Source organism: Calypte anna, chromosome 2 (assembly GCF_003957555.1).
Source record: "Calypte anna isolate BGI_N300 chromosome 2, bCalAnn1_v1.p, whole genome shotgun sequence".
Classification (NCBI taxonomy): Eukaryota; Metazoa; Chordata; class Aves; order Apodiformes; family Trochilidae; genus Calypte; species Calypte anna.
Genome location: NC_044245.1, coordinates 96,628,558 through 96,643,573, shown reverse-complemented (window position 1 = coordinate 96,643,573; position 15,016 = coordinate 96,628,558). Strand labels below are relative to the sequence as shown.

General features: G+C 33.9%; 1 protein-coding gene across 2 annotated transcripts in view; it reads left to right on the top strand.

Annotated features, from left to right (window-relative positions):
• Positions 1-4,064, top strand: part of CDH7 (cadherin 7) — a 75,572-nt gene extending 71,508 nt beyond the window's left edge. Inside the window, exon 12 of one of the 2 annotated variants that reach the window (XM_030444794.1) lies at positions 3,507-4,064. In XM_030444794.1, coding sequence (XP_030300654.1) covers positions 3,507-4,000 — 494 coding nt within the window. In that variant the 3' untranslated portion in view covers positions 4,001-4,064. The remainder of the gene's footprint in view (positions 1-3,506) is intronic. The other variant, XM_030444792.1, reaches the window with a different exon arrangement.
• Positions 4,065-15,016: the final 10,952 nt, after the last annotated feature.

Sequence of the window (15,016 nt, the reverse complement as noted above, 5' to 3'; positions counted from 1 at the left end):
ACCAGGTTACAAGTGTGCAGCTTAGGTGGCTGAGGGTCTCCAGTCTTCATCTTTATAAATCATGACACATCTAATGAATAAACCAATGTGCACATTTGCTCTCAGGTGATGCAGTTTATTGCTATAGTCAATGCCAGGCTTAGGTTGTATCATACAAGGCATGATAATGCTTGCAGCGAAGCTCTGTCCCTGACTGTATAGCTCTGCATCCAGTCTTCTCCCTAAGGTTGTCTCAGGTCTTTCATGACTTCCTTACAATTATGTTGCAGTTGCCTCGAGTACAAAAAGAAAGGTTTGTACTAAAACAGAGAAATGTGTTCAGGTGACCTAAACATGACTTTTTACCAAATCATAGCAAAATGGAAACTTTGTAATAATTCCATAAAGCACACTGAAAAACTGCAAAGCAAAAATCCACACGTGGATTCAAAGGTGTTTGTTTAAAGACGAATTTGGGTGAATGGAAACTCCTGATATTTTCATTACATCTGTACTGACAAAAGGATGAAACTACATATTACCACAGGTAATATGAATATACATGGCATTTTCCCTTGGCTATTTTACCAAACAAAACCAACATTTCTAATAATTCAGGTAAATCAGAAATAACCACAACTAATAAAGATCAGGATTTATTAGTCTTGGTTATTTAGTCTTCATTGTTTTTTTTCTTTATTTGCTTTTTTAATTATTTTTTATTTGTTATTTGCTATGTTAGCACTTGTGAAATCAGTATTACCATTTCATATCTTCATCATAAGTTTGGTGTACCTCTATGGAGCCAAACTATGGAGCCAAAAAGTGAAATACACATATCTTTAAACCTTTTCCTTTGTATTATTTCTTCCCTAAAAACCATAATATTAGGTTTTCTAGATGCTCTGACAGTCAGTAATTACGGACTTATCTCTGATTTTGTGATAAACGTAGAGGAAAAAACACACAGTGATGTAATGAGAAAGGGATAAACTTTAAAATAATTTGCACTTGAGTGAGATATTGGTGAAATATCTTTTGGCGAGTATTCATCTCTGCAGTTTCTGCAATGCAGCTAAAGCTTTATTCATTTAGAGGTTAAATTTTACTGTTCACAGCTGTTGGAAAGGCTAGAAATTAATAATCTCAGAAAGCCATCTAACTGCTATAATATTTAACCTTTAGAAAGAAGATGTGTTTTCCTTGCCTTCAAGCAAGTGTGAGATGTACAAGGAATACTGTATAAAACATTCATATTATCTTGATTTTTATTGTACCTTTAGGCAGACCTGCCTACTAAGGTTCCTATTTTTCACTTATTAGCAGGTATTTAACTTTCAAAATGAAGTATTTTAAGAGGGATAGTGGTATAAAAAAAATGCTTTTACACTTAAGTAAAGGAAATTATTAGCCTCTTATATGGCAATAAAAAAAGCAGTAAGTGTTAAAAAACAATTATTAAAAAGTTATGTTGATATCAGGCTTGGCTTAAATATATATATTCATACATATATATATGTATATGTGTATATATATATTTTTACATATATATAATTTACAAACGGACTATCAGCAGGCTAATTTGTCTTCCACTTTTATAAGGAAAAACGTTGAGAGTGGAGTGCAATTGTCTCTATGGTGAGAATTTTATGTTCTCTGCTATATAATTCACAGCTCAATTTGTATTACACAAATATCAGAATGCTTTGAAATTCCACAAAAAGCCAGTTTAAAGGTCAAAAATCTTTTACTGTCAAACTGCTTTTGTAAATATTGTTCAAAGAAAAATGCTCCAGACTTCTGGCTTGTGAATTCAATACACAAGGCATGAATGAGGGAAGTGCCAGGGACAAAAAAACTAAGAGTAATGCTTATGCTACGGTAATATAAAGTCGCAATACATCTGTTAATAGATATATCATTGCATGTGTCCCTGAAAGCTACTGAAAAAAGAGATAAAAATATTGCCTAATATATTGGTTAAAACGTTTGGGGAAAACCAGAACTTGTTCCAGCTTTGTTTTCAGACATACATGGTCCAAAGGAAAATAGAAAGAACTGCAGAAAGATCACATTTAAAGCCATCTTATGTGTAGCCAGTTCCAAATAGTACCTTAGTGTCTGTGGGCAAATGATACAGTTTTATTCACATGCAGTTTCTGAATGACTGGTTTATTCTAACCAGGTGGTCCTGATATTAAATCATTCCTCAGGATGACTAGATTGATATTAGTTTTAAAAATTCCTCCAGGAAAAGAAGAGCTTTCAAGAATTTTGGTCCATCATCACTTTTGATGGAGGCCACTTTTAAGGCTACCTAGAGAGGATCAGGTTTAATTTTATCTGTACCAGTTTAGACGTTTATACAGCGTTTAGCTGCCCTATCAAAGTATGGTAAGTAAAGATTGTAAACTTTAGACATATGAATATACATAATCACATATTATTGAGATTGAAAATAAACATGAAGTCAGAAGAGAATATATGAATGTGGAATGACACTTACTTTACAATGTACTGTTATTTTTACAGTCATAGCGACACCTGCTATTTTCTAGGAGTATCACTAACTCAGCAAATGTTATCCAGATGCTACAATATAGTATAAATCATTTTCTAGGAGGATAATTCACACCATCATGTCCCACAGATGGGTGCAATATTCATATTACTGGTTCCATATTTTGTGTGTCAGCAGTGATTTTTCTCTACCAAAGCTGTATCCGAACAAGAGGAGTTTTGAGTTAATTTCTCCCAGTTCTTTTGGCTGTCACTACACTTCAGTATTAGCTTTCAAGCAGAAAGAAATATCAAGGATTATAATTTTTAAAATAACTACATTTCTAGCACTGGCTGATACAATAAACTCCAACCCTAGCAGTTCTCATTAGATGTAATTCATAAACTTCAGCTACAGTACTTTGCAATTTATAGGAAACTGAGATCTTATATAAGATACTTATAGTCTTTGAACTAAGACAGTTTTATTTTACAAATGCCTTAACAATTCAATGTTCTCCAGCATATGTTTTTTCAATTTTTTTTTTTTTCCAGCAGATTGGCTATATACCTTAATTCAGCCGCTTGTCAAATGGTAGTCATTAAACTCTGTTCAGGCACTTTGTGAATATGCTTTTATCACTTGGGCAATTAAGAGTTCATGAAAAGATGTGGGTTTTTTTATTTCATGGATGTGAGATCGTAATAGTCAGACTGAACCAGTCCTAAAATTTATGGTTAGACGACAGCATGGGATATAGAATTAGAGATGAAAACGTTAATCCAGAATGGTTTTGGAAATAGATTCTTTAACATCTAGAAAGGTTGTGGTTTAACTGCTGTTTCAGTAACCACTAGGTTTAAAGTTTAAAGTCTAACTGCATAAATTGCCTGCTATTTCCTTGGGTGCTTGCCTCATAAATTAATGAGTACTTTCACCACTACAGAAAAGACCAAAAGAAAAAAAGAAAAAAAAAAAAATAAAAAGGAACTAGCATTACTAAAACTCTAATCTTTCTGTGTTCCAGTTCTTGTCCTGCTGATTGTCACCATGAGGCGACGGAAAAAAGAGCCCCTCATTTTTGATGAAGAGAGAGATATCAGAGAGAATATTGTCAGGTATGATGATGAGGGTGGTGGAGAGGAAGACACCGAGGCTTTCGACATGGCTGCCTTGAGAAACCTCAACATTATCCGAGACACGAAGACCAGGAGGGATGTGACACCTGAAATTCAGTTCTTGAGCAGACCGACTTTTAAAAGCATCCCAGATAATGTCATTTTTAGGGAATTTATTTGGGAAAGACTAAAAGAAGCTGACGTGGACCCCTGTGCACCACCCTATGACTCCCTGCAGACGTACGCGTTTGAGGGGAATGGCTCAGTGGCAGAGTCACTCAGTTCTTTAGATTCCATCAGCTCAAACTCTGACCAGAACTACGATTACCTCAGTGACTGGGGCCCTCGTTTTAAAAGGCTTGCAGATATGTATGGGACTGGACCAGAGTGCTTATACTCATAGCCTTGGAACCTTTCTCTGAAAATGCACTGAAGAATCCTAAAACAGAAAACTCAACCTTACAGACTGAAGAAAGTTGTAAATATTTCTCCATTTTTAACCTTTTAGGTTTTTTTTGCCTTGGTGGAACATATCTTCATTAGACTTGTCCTAGGGACTGCACTGACCACATAGAATATGAGCATTTGGTGGCATTTTTGATAAAATGAAATGCTCAACCACGTTCAAATAGATAGCAACCCTCAGATACCTTCAGAGGCAACTCACTTTCAAGAGTATGTTATGCACTGTGACCTCAATGAGCCAATGATACTCTATAGATGCCTTTGCAGTATTGCTGTATCTAGAACACAGTCTTTGATATGAGATACGGATAAGAAGAAAAAAAAATTACAAATACAATATGTAATTCAATGCAATGTTACAATATATAGTATTTACAGACACAAGGGGTTTTTTTTGGATGATTTTTCTTTAGGTGTTGCATGAAGCTTGCTAGGCCAAAAGCAGAAGGAGAGATATGAAAACAAACAAAAGACCAGCAGATCTTTTTTTTTTGCTTCTCTCTGTTCTCAGAGCCATTTAATTCAAAGTTGCTGTAATTTTCTGGATAGTTTTTTTAAATATTACTGTTTTGTATTAAGAAATTCCACAATGTTTGTCACCAATTTACTGACGTAGTTTACAAACAACATAAAATGAGAAATACGGAGAGGTATTCTTGTGGTTGAAAAGTTTTGTGATGCCTATGTAGGTATAGAAAAGATATTGCTATCTATTTGGTATTTTTATTATCTCTTCTGATTTGTACAGGAGAACTTATCCTTTTTTATTATTTGACATAAGTGTTATATTTATTTTGGAGCTCAAATCTCCACAGAATTCAGGTCCATTTTACTGCCTCATGGTATTAGACTTGTCAGAACATGCTGACTTTTCTCCGGTCTCAGATAAATGTAGGAAATGAAGCATGGAAATGGAGAAATTACAGTAAAGCTATCTCACCCGCCATTCATCTCTCAGAAAGGAGGGCAGATAAAAGGACATGCAGTTGTTCTTCTGAACCATTACAATGTCTGAGACATTTAAGTAAAATATTTGTACATTGAGTTTTTGGAAAGAAGACTGCAGAGGTAGCTGAGAGTGTTTCTAATGCAAGATTTAATTTTCAAGGTTAAACATGCTATGTGCTTCAGAGACAGTAAACACAGGTTTTGTCCTTCCTGTTCTCTTTTGCTGCTGATGAATAAGAGTAAAAAACTATATTCAGTTAATTTCTTATGTTAAGCAATCTAATACTATTAATGCCAGAAATCATCTTTAGATCCTGATGCACATAAATATTTTCCCCAAAGGTATTAACTTAGTACACATAATTTCTACACTGGTTCAGGAGTGCCAAAACAGAAGTACAACTGCTGTTGGTTAAAATACTGTAAGATTTTGAAGTAGGATTTAGAATAAGACAACTTTTTTATGATTCTGACAATATTTATACTTAGTCTTTCTTGATTTATTACTAGATAGTAAGGCATATACTCAAGTAAAATAGTGGTTTTAAGTATTATTTCAGATTTTTTTGTTTTAGATAACCCGTCAAAGAGTTCCTAAATTAGGCTTTGCTCCTGCATACTTTTTTGCTTGAAATAACTTGCCTGAAGTTGCTGAGAGTTATGCAGAATTGCTTGCAGGTCTGCGCTTGTGAATAGAAGGTACTCTATGGAGGATGATGCTCATTCTAAAAGTACTTCTCTTTAAAAGAAGGATCCTTGTAATAAAACCATAATTTGTGGGTGAAAACAGGTTGGGAAATGGGAAATTATTAAGGCTTTGCAGTTTTTGTAGCCCAGAATTATCAATCAATTATGTGAAAGTGGCCTTCAGCTCCAACAGAGAAAAAAAATAAATTTAATCATCTGCAATACATTTGAGTTACATTTTGGTAGACAATCATTGTTTCATAATTCAGTAGATTTTCTTCCAGTTGTGTGAAATATATATATATATAAGTATACATATATATATATATAAGGTTTTGTAATGGAACTGAAAGATATCACCCATGACTTTTAGTCATACATGTAAGATTTTCAATAAAAAATTAAAAATAAATAAAAAAAGAAAATTAACCACGTGTATGAAGTTTAATGAGAGTGAGATATGCTGCAGAAGGTAAGCAGGTGTTAAATCAGCAAGGTGCTGAGAGAACAGTTTACTATTAATCTCTGTTTTGTTTGTGGGAAGGTAATTCATGCGTCTGTTGATTTTAGCACTTAACACTCACAGGAATTTAAATGTGATTAAGAGTAAACAGCTCAATTCTCTTGCTCTTCCACCTTCTCTATCTGTAAAAAACTGAGAGGTTCCCCTGTTCTGAAACTGTTAAGGGTTGGTGGGTTTGGGTGTGTTTTTTATGGAAAGAAATATATTTAACTATAATGCCATTAAAGCTTTTGCATACATTTGTTTTCTGTTTTACAGTTCTAAAATAACACAGTAACTTTGTTGTTACATTATATATGCTTACCTACTGTTTATGTTATTGCAGTTAGGAAAGTGGAAATCCTTTACATTTGATGGCAGATGTTCCTAAAGTAGATACATATGGTCTGCATAATACACATACTATATAATGCTCTCCATAAGTTATCATTACTATAGATTTTCACAGTTTATTATCAGATTCTTTCTTTGAGTATATGTTATATTGCATAGGCTGATGTCAAGTATACTCTACCAACTAAATAGTGCAACATATAAGAAATATTTTCTCTATCCTGAGAAGGTTATAAAATCTGACAAGATTGGTTAGTCTGAATTTTAATGTCCTTATATTTCCCTAATGATCAAAACACCCTTTATTATCATCACACTGATGATATTGTAAGGAGGAAGATGTGTTTATTTAGGCACTTAAGAAGTGCTAGGTGAAATCCTGATCATGTTGAGGTGTATGGAAAATCTCCTATGGCTTCCAAGAGGTGTCAAAATTTATGCATTATTAGGGGAGATTGATATATGACTACTCACAGGAAAATTTTTCACTGTGAGGACAGCCTGACATAGGAATGGTCTCCCAGGGGAAATTGTGGATTCCCCCAATTGGGAAAGCTTGACGTGGTGCTGAGACATATCATTATATAAACCATATTTGAAGGGTTGGGCCAGGTAATCCTTGAGGTCCCTTCCAACCACACATTCAATGAGTCTGTTAATTTCATCTGGATACTCCTTTTACACAATCTCTTCTACCAACTTTCCCTTTTTAGAAGCCATAATATGCATCTTTTAATGGTAATCCTTAAAAGGGTGTTTATAATGTCATAAACTACTTACTGTAAGAATAGTACATATAACCATGCTGAAACAAATAGTCCCCTTGCTTACAAAGATAACTGCTATGCAGATAGACAGTGTTACAAAAGGTTTACTCTTGATACTGCACCAGTGATGAAATACTAACTGGAGGAAAAAATGCCAAATGTCTCTCTCTCCTTTAAAATAAGGGTAGGCATAATTTCTGAGTTATAAAATCAAATTTTTATACCTTTCTTCAGACTGTGTAACCATTTGTAGCTTTACTGATTTCCATGATTGTAGGCACAGTCCCATTGCATCGTAATCTTCATGTTTTGGGGTGTGTTATCTTGCTGTTGCTTGAGATTCTATTACATAGAAAAGGGATAGAGCAACGAAATGACAGATACATTAAAAGCACCAAGCTTTTTCTGGTCTTTTTATTGCTTTGAACCTTACTTAATGATGTGAAAAAAAAAATGTTACCAGAGTATACATTACTCTTAGGTTTACCAGAGTATATGTTACGCATGCCCAGAGTATATGTTATAGAGAGGTTTCAGTACTTTGAAGAATGAAAATTACATCTAGGTAATAACAGTTTGCATTTTTTCTCCTTTAAATTGAAAATACGAAATAAACTTGGGAATTCAGTCCTGGCATAAGTCTGGAGTAAACCAGATCCATTAGGAGGTCATATGAATGAAATATGATAGTCATACCAGCAGTGTGTAGTGTCGTAGGAAAAAAACTCCAACAAACAAGTAAAGGCTGCCAATACCTTCATTTCATACATCTTGTGTTCCATAGTTTCGGACAAAGAAAGACAGAATTAACTTGCCTTTTCATTCTGTCCTTGAAGTAAGTGTTCTTTCACATCCACAATGAAACAGGGGTGTATAAATATATTGGAGGGATAGTATGCTTTGTTTTGAGGTGAAAAAAAAAAGGTTTATATACTTCTGTTGAGTAAATAAGATAAAGACAAATACTGAATTGATGTTTAAATGCAGAAGCAGCCATATTTGCAAGCAACCAGGAGAGGTTTTGAGAACATATTCTTCTCAACTAGTTTACTTTTGCAGCTGAAACTTGTTAAAATCCATTCCTGAAGTAAAACAAGCATCTTGGTAAAACTTGTGGTTTAATTAATCTGAGATTAATCAATATAAAATGGAAACAAAAGCTCCATATAAGGAGGGCAAGTTACTTCATCCTTGCCATTCAATCAAACAAAACCCTAACAGTTTTGTGAATTTAAAATTCCGTCCTTTGGAAATGAGAAATCAAAGGCTTCATTACTGGCAAATTGTATTGGGAAAGCAATGCACGGGAAAAGTCTTGACCAGACTACTTCACTGCATAATGTCTCTAAGGTTTATCCACCATGAGCATCAGGAATCTCTGCTCTGTTAGGAAACCAAAATGAAAACAGCTCAGCTAAGCTATCATCAGCTTCAGTAACAAACCAGATTTTGCTCTAGCACTTTATCTCTGTAATTTGATGGTGGATGGAAATGATATAAACTAATTGATACAGACAAAATTGTCATGTTATTAATTTTAAATTTAATCATACTATCCAAAAAATATTTTCTGTGAAATAATTTACTGAGAGTCAGTAATTTGGATTCAATAAAGCTGGATTGCTCCAATTTTAGCTGTGACTTACAGAGGATGCTGGTACTGTGATAGCAAAATTATTTTCTAAACTAAATGGGATCTTACAGAACCATTGGTATAGTTGTTACAGACCATTGTATGCTTTCAACATGTTTAAATGAAAAAAGTCAGGGACACATAAGTTATAAGAGTTCAAAAGGCTCACAGAGGACTTCAGCTGTTTTATTTGTCATCTAGTAGCTCAGAATTTGTTCAATATGATTGCTATGATTTGTACAAAAGCATCAGCAAATTAACCCAGAGACTGGATGAGGCCATGTTCTTATCTTCAAAGGTATTTAGGCACAGGATTATCTTGAGTTAGTGCAGAGGGGTTTTTGAAGTGGGGGGGGGCACAGGGGTGGCTCCTGTGAGAAGCTGTTGGAAGCTTCACTGGTTCCGATTCTCTTGGCTAAGGCTCTGCAGATAAGGGAAGCTGGATGTGCCTCTGTAAGTACTATATTCAAGAAAGGGAAAAAATAAATAAATAATTTTTAAAAATCTACAAAGGTAGTGAAAGGCATAGGAAAAAGCAATGCCAGAGAAAAGACACCAAGGTCAGTAAGGGAGGGGGAGAAGGTGCCCAAGCAGAGATTTCCCTGGGCCCCATGATGAGATGAGAGGCTGGTATGAAATCCTCTAACACCAGACATCTGAGCATAACACTCTCTAGACAAGTGAAATGTGACAAGACCCTCTACCTAGTTATAAGAGAAAAAAGGTCTTATGTAACTTTCATCTTTTAAAATTTTGTTATTATAGTGAAAAAGATCTTATCAGTCTTTAATCTACAAATAACCAAAGTATTGCATGAAACTGTCTGTGCAGTTCTCATTAAAACTGTGTAAGGTAAATTCATTATAAAACCACAATAATTTTCCTTGGTAATATTCATGATTTCACAAACCTTTTCTGATTTCTAATTATTTGTCAGTTGTTATACCTACTTTTTTTCACCTGCTGCATGAAGAACCATACCAAATGGTCAATAATAAAGTTTCTATTTTAACTAATTGTTTCTTTTCAATAGAATCTAGTCTTTTATATGCAATGTAAGCTCAATGTGAATCAGAATATTTTGTGTTTAAAAAGAAGAGGAATCTGGGCTTAGGACAAAACTGTAAGAGTTCTCAAAATATCCTATTCTTTTTATTTTTTTAGTATTTTTCTATAAAGTCTTACTTACCTTTACATCACAAGACAGACAATATGTAGAAAAATTGCTAAAATCTTCTTATATGTTATTTTGCCACCAACAGGCAGAAAAGTGTATTTTGCAAGATGACATGATGTTAGACTAAAAGGATACAACTTTAACCAGCTTAGAAACAAGACATCTTGACATCTTGTTTACAATGGAGTGTATTCATCAGAGGGCTGTTAAGCATGAATTATTAAACTTAGTGCACTTCAGAAAATGTAATTGAACACAGGAGACTAAAAATATACACTATAGTTTGCAAGAAAATAACATTGGTCTAGCTCTGAAATAAAATGTAATATTAGCAAACAGTTTAAAGGTTAGTTAGTAATGGTAGCCCATCAGTGCTTTGTAGGTTAACCATGTTGACATCTTGAAAAATAAATGACTGGTCACATAACTTTAGAGATTTCTGTTACTTCCATACTGCTTCTCCTTTCTCTGTTATTTTCCCTCTCCTTATTCCTTTTCACTTATTTCCTTCTTTACTAAATCTATTTTATTTTGCAACCTCTTAGTCTCAAAAAGGCTAAGATGAACCAAGAAATCTCACTATTTGGGTTGCAAAATGAGATTGCAGCAATGAGTTTTCTAATCAGTGCTTCTGGTAGTCCTACCTTATATATCGACATAAAACAAAATTCTCTACCAGCATCTATATAGATTCAGAATGTTGCCTATTTCTTATAACAAGCAAGTAAAAGACATAAAATGGATACAATGCCTGATGTCTTCTCTTTCTGCCTGTGTATTTTTATGAATTCTAAAAGAAAAACTTTTCAAGAAACTGTGGTACTGCATAGAGGAAAAGACAGAGTAAAAAAAGGCACTTCATGTCTCATAACGTAAATGATGAGTTCTGAGTGGGAAGGAGGTGCTAGTCAGGAATATTTGAAAGACATTACATTACTTTCAGCTGTCTATGAGGAAGCTTATGTCAAATGAATTATGCTTTGAAACTAGGTCATGGAGAGTGGAAGTCTTCACATAACTGCTGACCACTAGTTTAACATCTTTGGTGGTGGGCTCAGTAAAAACAAAACAGACAGAAGTAACACACACATTAAAAAAACCCTTTCTTTTTCCACCTGATTTCAAATTTTTTCCTATTACAGAACATGATGAAGAAAACTTAAAATGATTATGGGCTGTTAATTCTGCTAATAATAGCATAAAAAACAAAAGGAAATAGTTGACAAGCAAAGATAATTCAAGTCAAAGTCAGTCACAAAACCTTTTTGAGATTAATCAGCTGCCATTTTCAACTTTCAAAACTTCTAGCAGTTATTTTCAAATTATGTCAAAAGTAATCATTAAACCACGTATGTATTTAGAAAGAGTTTAGATTCTATTTTTTTGTGAAGTTCAGACATCTTCCATCTTTCTTACCTCTTTTGTTCTCTTTTAACCTATATGAAATTGCAGATGTTCAGTATTTAATAATTTCAGTAAAATTTTGGAAGCAATAAGGAACATAATTATGAAGCACTACAGTTTTCTAAACATCTATTGTGAAATAGTTATAATAATAACTGTAGGGATAAGATAATCTTGTTCATGGAAAAAGCAGAAAGATCAGAAAGCATTTTTATAACAGAATTAACCCCAAAAAGTAGCTTGAGATTGGTGAAACACAAGAAATATAAGCCTTTGACTTTTCAGTTTCTTACTTCTAATGGGTGAATTTGATTGGCTTAAATAAGCAAAACAAGGATTTAAATGTGGAACGAGCAAAGATTTATTTTCTATAAAAAGGGCAAATTTGAACAGGATCTTTTATTCAAAGCAGAAGGGTAAAGTAACTGATTTGGAAGAACTAAAATATTTACTGAATGAAAAAAAAACCCAAAAACCACGAAACAAAAAAACCCCCCCTCTCAAACATGTCCAAAAGGATATGAAGCAAGCAAACACAAAGTATGGAAAAAGAGTCTGCAGAAAAAGTCTATGGCACTATTGCAAGGAAGCACAGAAGTAATGTGAAAATACTAAAATATAGCTAAGATGAACTTTATAAAACAATTACACCTGTCAGTGATTAATATAAAAATAGAAATAGGCCAGCGGGAATAGGAAACAGAAGAAAGGTGATCCTAACACAAGCTCAGAAAGGAGTAAAGGTCAAGGTCAATCTATTCCATCTGCCAAAAGAATACTTTTAGCTTTTTTTTTTTTTAATATAACTTCTACAGAAAAAAAAATGTTAAGCTATCATAAATAAAACAAAACAAAACACAACAAAGAAACAAAAAAATGATACAGATATAAGGATATCTGTCTGAAATGTTAACAAAGTTTACACTGCATATTTTAATAAAATCAGGATGCTCTATTGGACTCTATCCCTCAGTAATCTGTATCTTAAAAGAATCATCACTTGAAACTGAAAGCCCAGTACTATGTGTTAATGAAGGCAACGTTATCTGTATGGAGAGCAACAAATACCATAATGCACATACATCAGGTTTATGTATATAAGAGGCCACAGTGCTGCATAATGACTTAGAGTTTACTTTGGAGAAAAGACTGCCAAATCCATGCACCTCTGTAGATACTTGAGTAAGCTCCAAGATTGTAATAAGGACACATTCCATTAGATCTACTACATGTATATATTTTTAAGTACCCATATATGTATATTTGCTGACAGTTGTTCAATTAGACTGATTAGCTGATCATTAGTTAAGTACAATCTATCTAGACTTAAAAAAGCACTTCATAAAGCTCTCTACAGAAAGTTCAGTTTGAGTTATAGATAGATAAATGTGACATGTTTCATCAAAGAGGTCTGACTGGAAAGAGGATAGACAGTGATCTTTCTCAGTTCAATATTTTCATTAGAAACCTTCCCGCAGGAAGCAAATGGGTGCTCTGAGATGTGCAGAAGATACGAAGTGGAAAGTATTAGCCAGACTCTGGGAAAATGGATCAGTAAGTGAAAGAACAGGATGGTGCATTCCTGTGTGACCTGCTATAGGCAATCCTGCTTTGGCAAGGGGGTTAGACTAGGTGCTCTGTCAAGGTCTCTTCCATCCCCTAAATTTCTATGATTCTATGATGACTAAAGCAATAGAAGTTAAATTCAATTTTATAGTACAAAGTACATTCAAAATATATACTTCAAGATTAATGAGAATTTGAGACTCTAAATGCAAACTGCATCAATTGCTGGTGAGAGGGGAATGGAAAAATCTGGATACGTTGGTGAGTAATAGGATGACAGCATAGCATGGCTGTGAAAATGCTCCTGTTATCTTGGGATGCATCAAACAAGGCACTTTTGACAATATTGCTTTCAGTTATTAATATGTTAGCAAGATCTTTTTCAAAATATTCTGTACAATATTAGTCACCTGATAATGATGAAACTAACCTGAACGAGATGCAGAAAAAGACTATAAGGATGACTATTAGAATGGAAAAATCCCTCTGAAATCACGTTAGAAGAGATAGAAAAACAAAGGTTGAGAAAATATTACTTTTTTGGTAACTATGCAAATGTAAGAAATGCAAGAATGGTCTACTTCAGAAGGCAATGTTATGCATGACCATACGGATATAAAATGATCATTAATATTTCTATCATCACAACTATAAAGATGTTTCTAAGTTCATTGCTGGGATAGCCTTTCTATTGTTTCTTATCTTAAAAAAAATCCGAAAAGATTGTAAAAAAAAGGGCTTGTGAAAATCAAAAATACATTACTACTAGTATTCATGATGGAAGACTATGTGCATTCTACTCATTTAGCTTCTCAAAGGCTTTTGAAATAAACTTAAATGCTTAATTGATTAAAAAATATGGACCCTAATTATTTATTACTGCATAGAAGTCAAATTTTACTGTGTTTGTCTCTAGATGCATACATTGGCTCTGTTTTTTACTCCCTATCCCAAAGAGCACTTGGACACTGATCACAGGTTCCCAAGGGGCTCCAGCAATACCAAAAATTTTTCAAGTGCCTACAAGGTATTTCTTGCTTAGGTACTTAAGAGATTATCCCTTATCATTAAATTAGTAGTCAGAAAATCATGTCAGACTGACATGCAGAAAAAACTGGAAAGTTGTTTTAGTTTGCTATGCAGTGTCCTTACCTATTTGGTTTAATCTAAAGAAAAAAAAACCCTCAAATTCTTCCAGGAATCTAGGAGAGTGTGAATGCCCTTGATGTTCTCAGCTATTTTTACACACATTTTTGTAGCTTCTGATCTGATGTCAAAATACTGAAGCATTTGGCTTGTTGCAAGAACATAGTGCTGTGACTTGTGAGATGTTCAACTAAGGTTTCTTGGTGCCTATCCAAGTAGATGGTCTTCAGTCTACAACTGGTGAGCACCAGGTTCTATTTCTATAGCTCTGCAATTGAAGTATCTGAAGCTACCTGTTACCATTCCCTTAGTGTATGTCATTGAAGACCCCTTTCCCAGTAGTTAATTGGGAAAAGTCATCTCACACTGGAAGTATCTAACCTCGTAATATTTTCACTTAAGAGTCTCTATCTCTCAGTTATCAGGACCGATGGGTCTTTATACACCATTGTAGGGAAACCATCAAGAAATTCAGAAGAATTCTCCAGTGTTTTTCTGTACAGTGCTCCAGAAGATGAATAGAGAAAAAGGTAAAGAGGCTTTGTTGATATAGAGAAAAAAAACCTCATATTTTTGAGGAAGAAACATATAACTTCAGTCATCACTTTTATTTTTTTAATATACAAAAATTAACAAAAGTAGACCAGTATGGAAAAAGGGTTTGTATGACAATATTTTTGTTTGTTTGTTTCTTAATCTGTCTTCATTGCTTTCTTCTGTTCTATCATGATAAGAAAGTAAAAGAAAATTGCAGGTTATAGTTTCTCAGT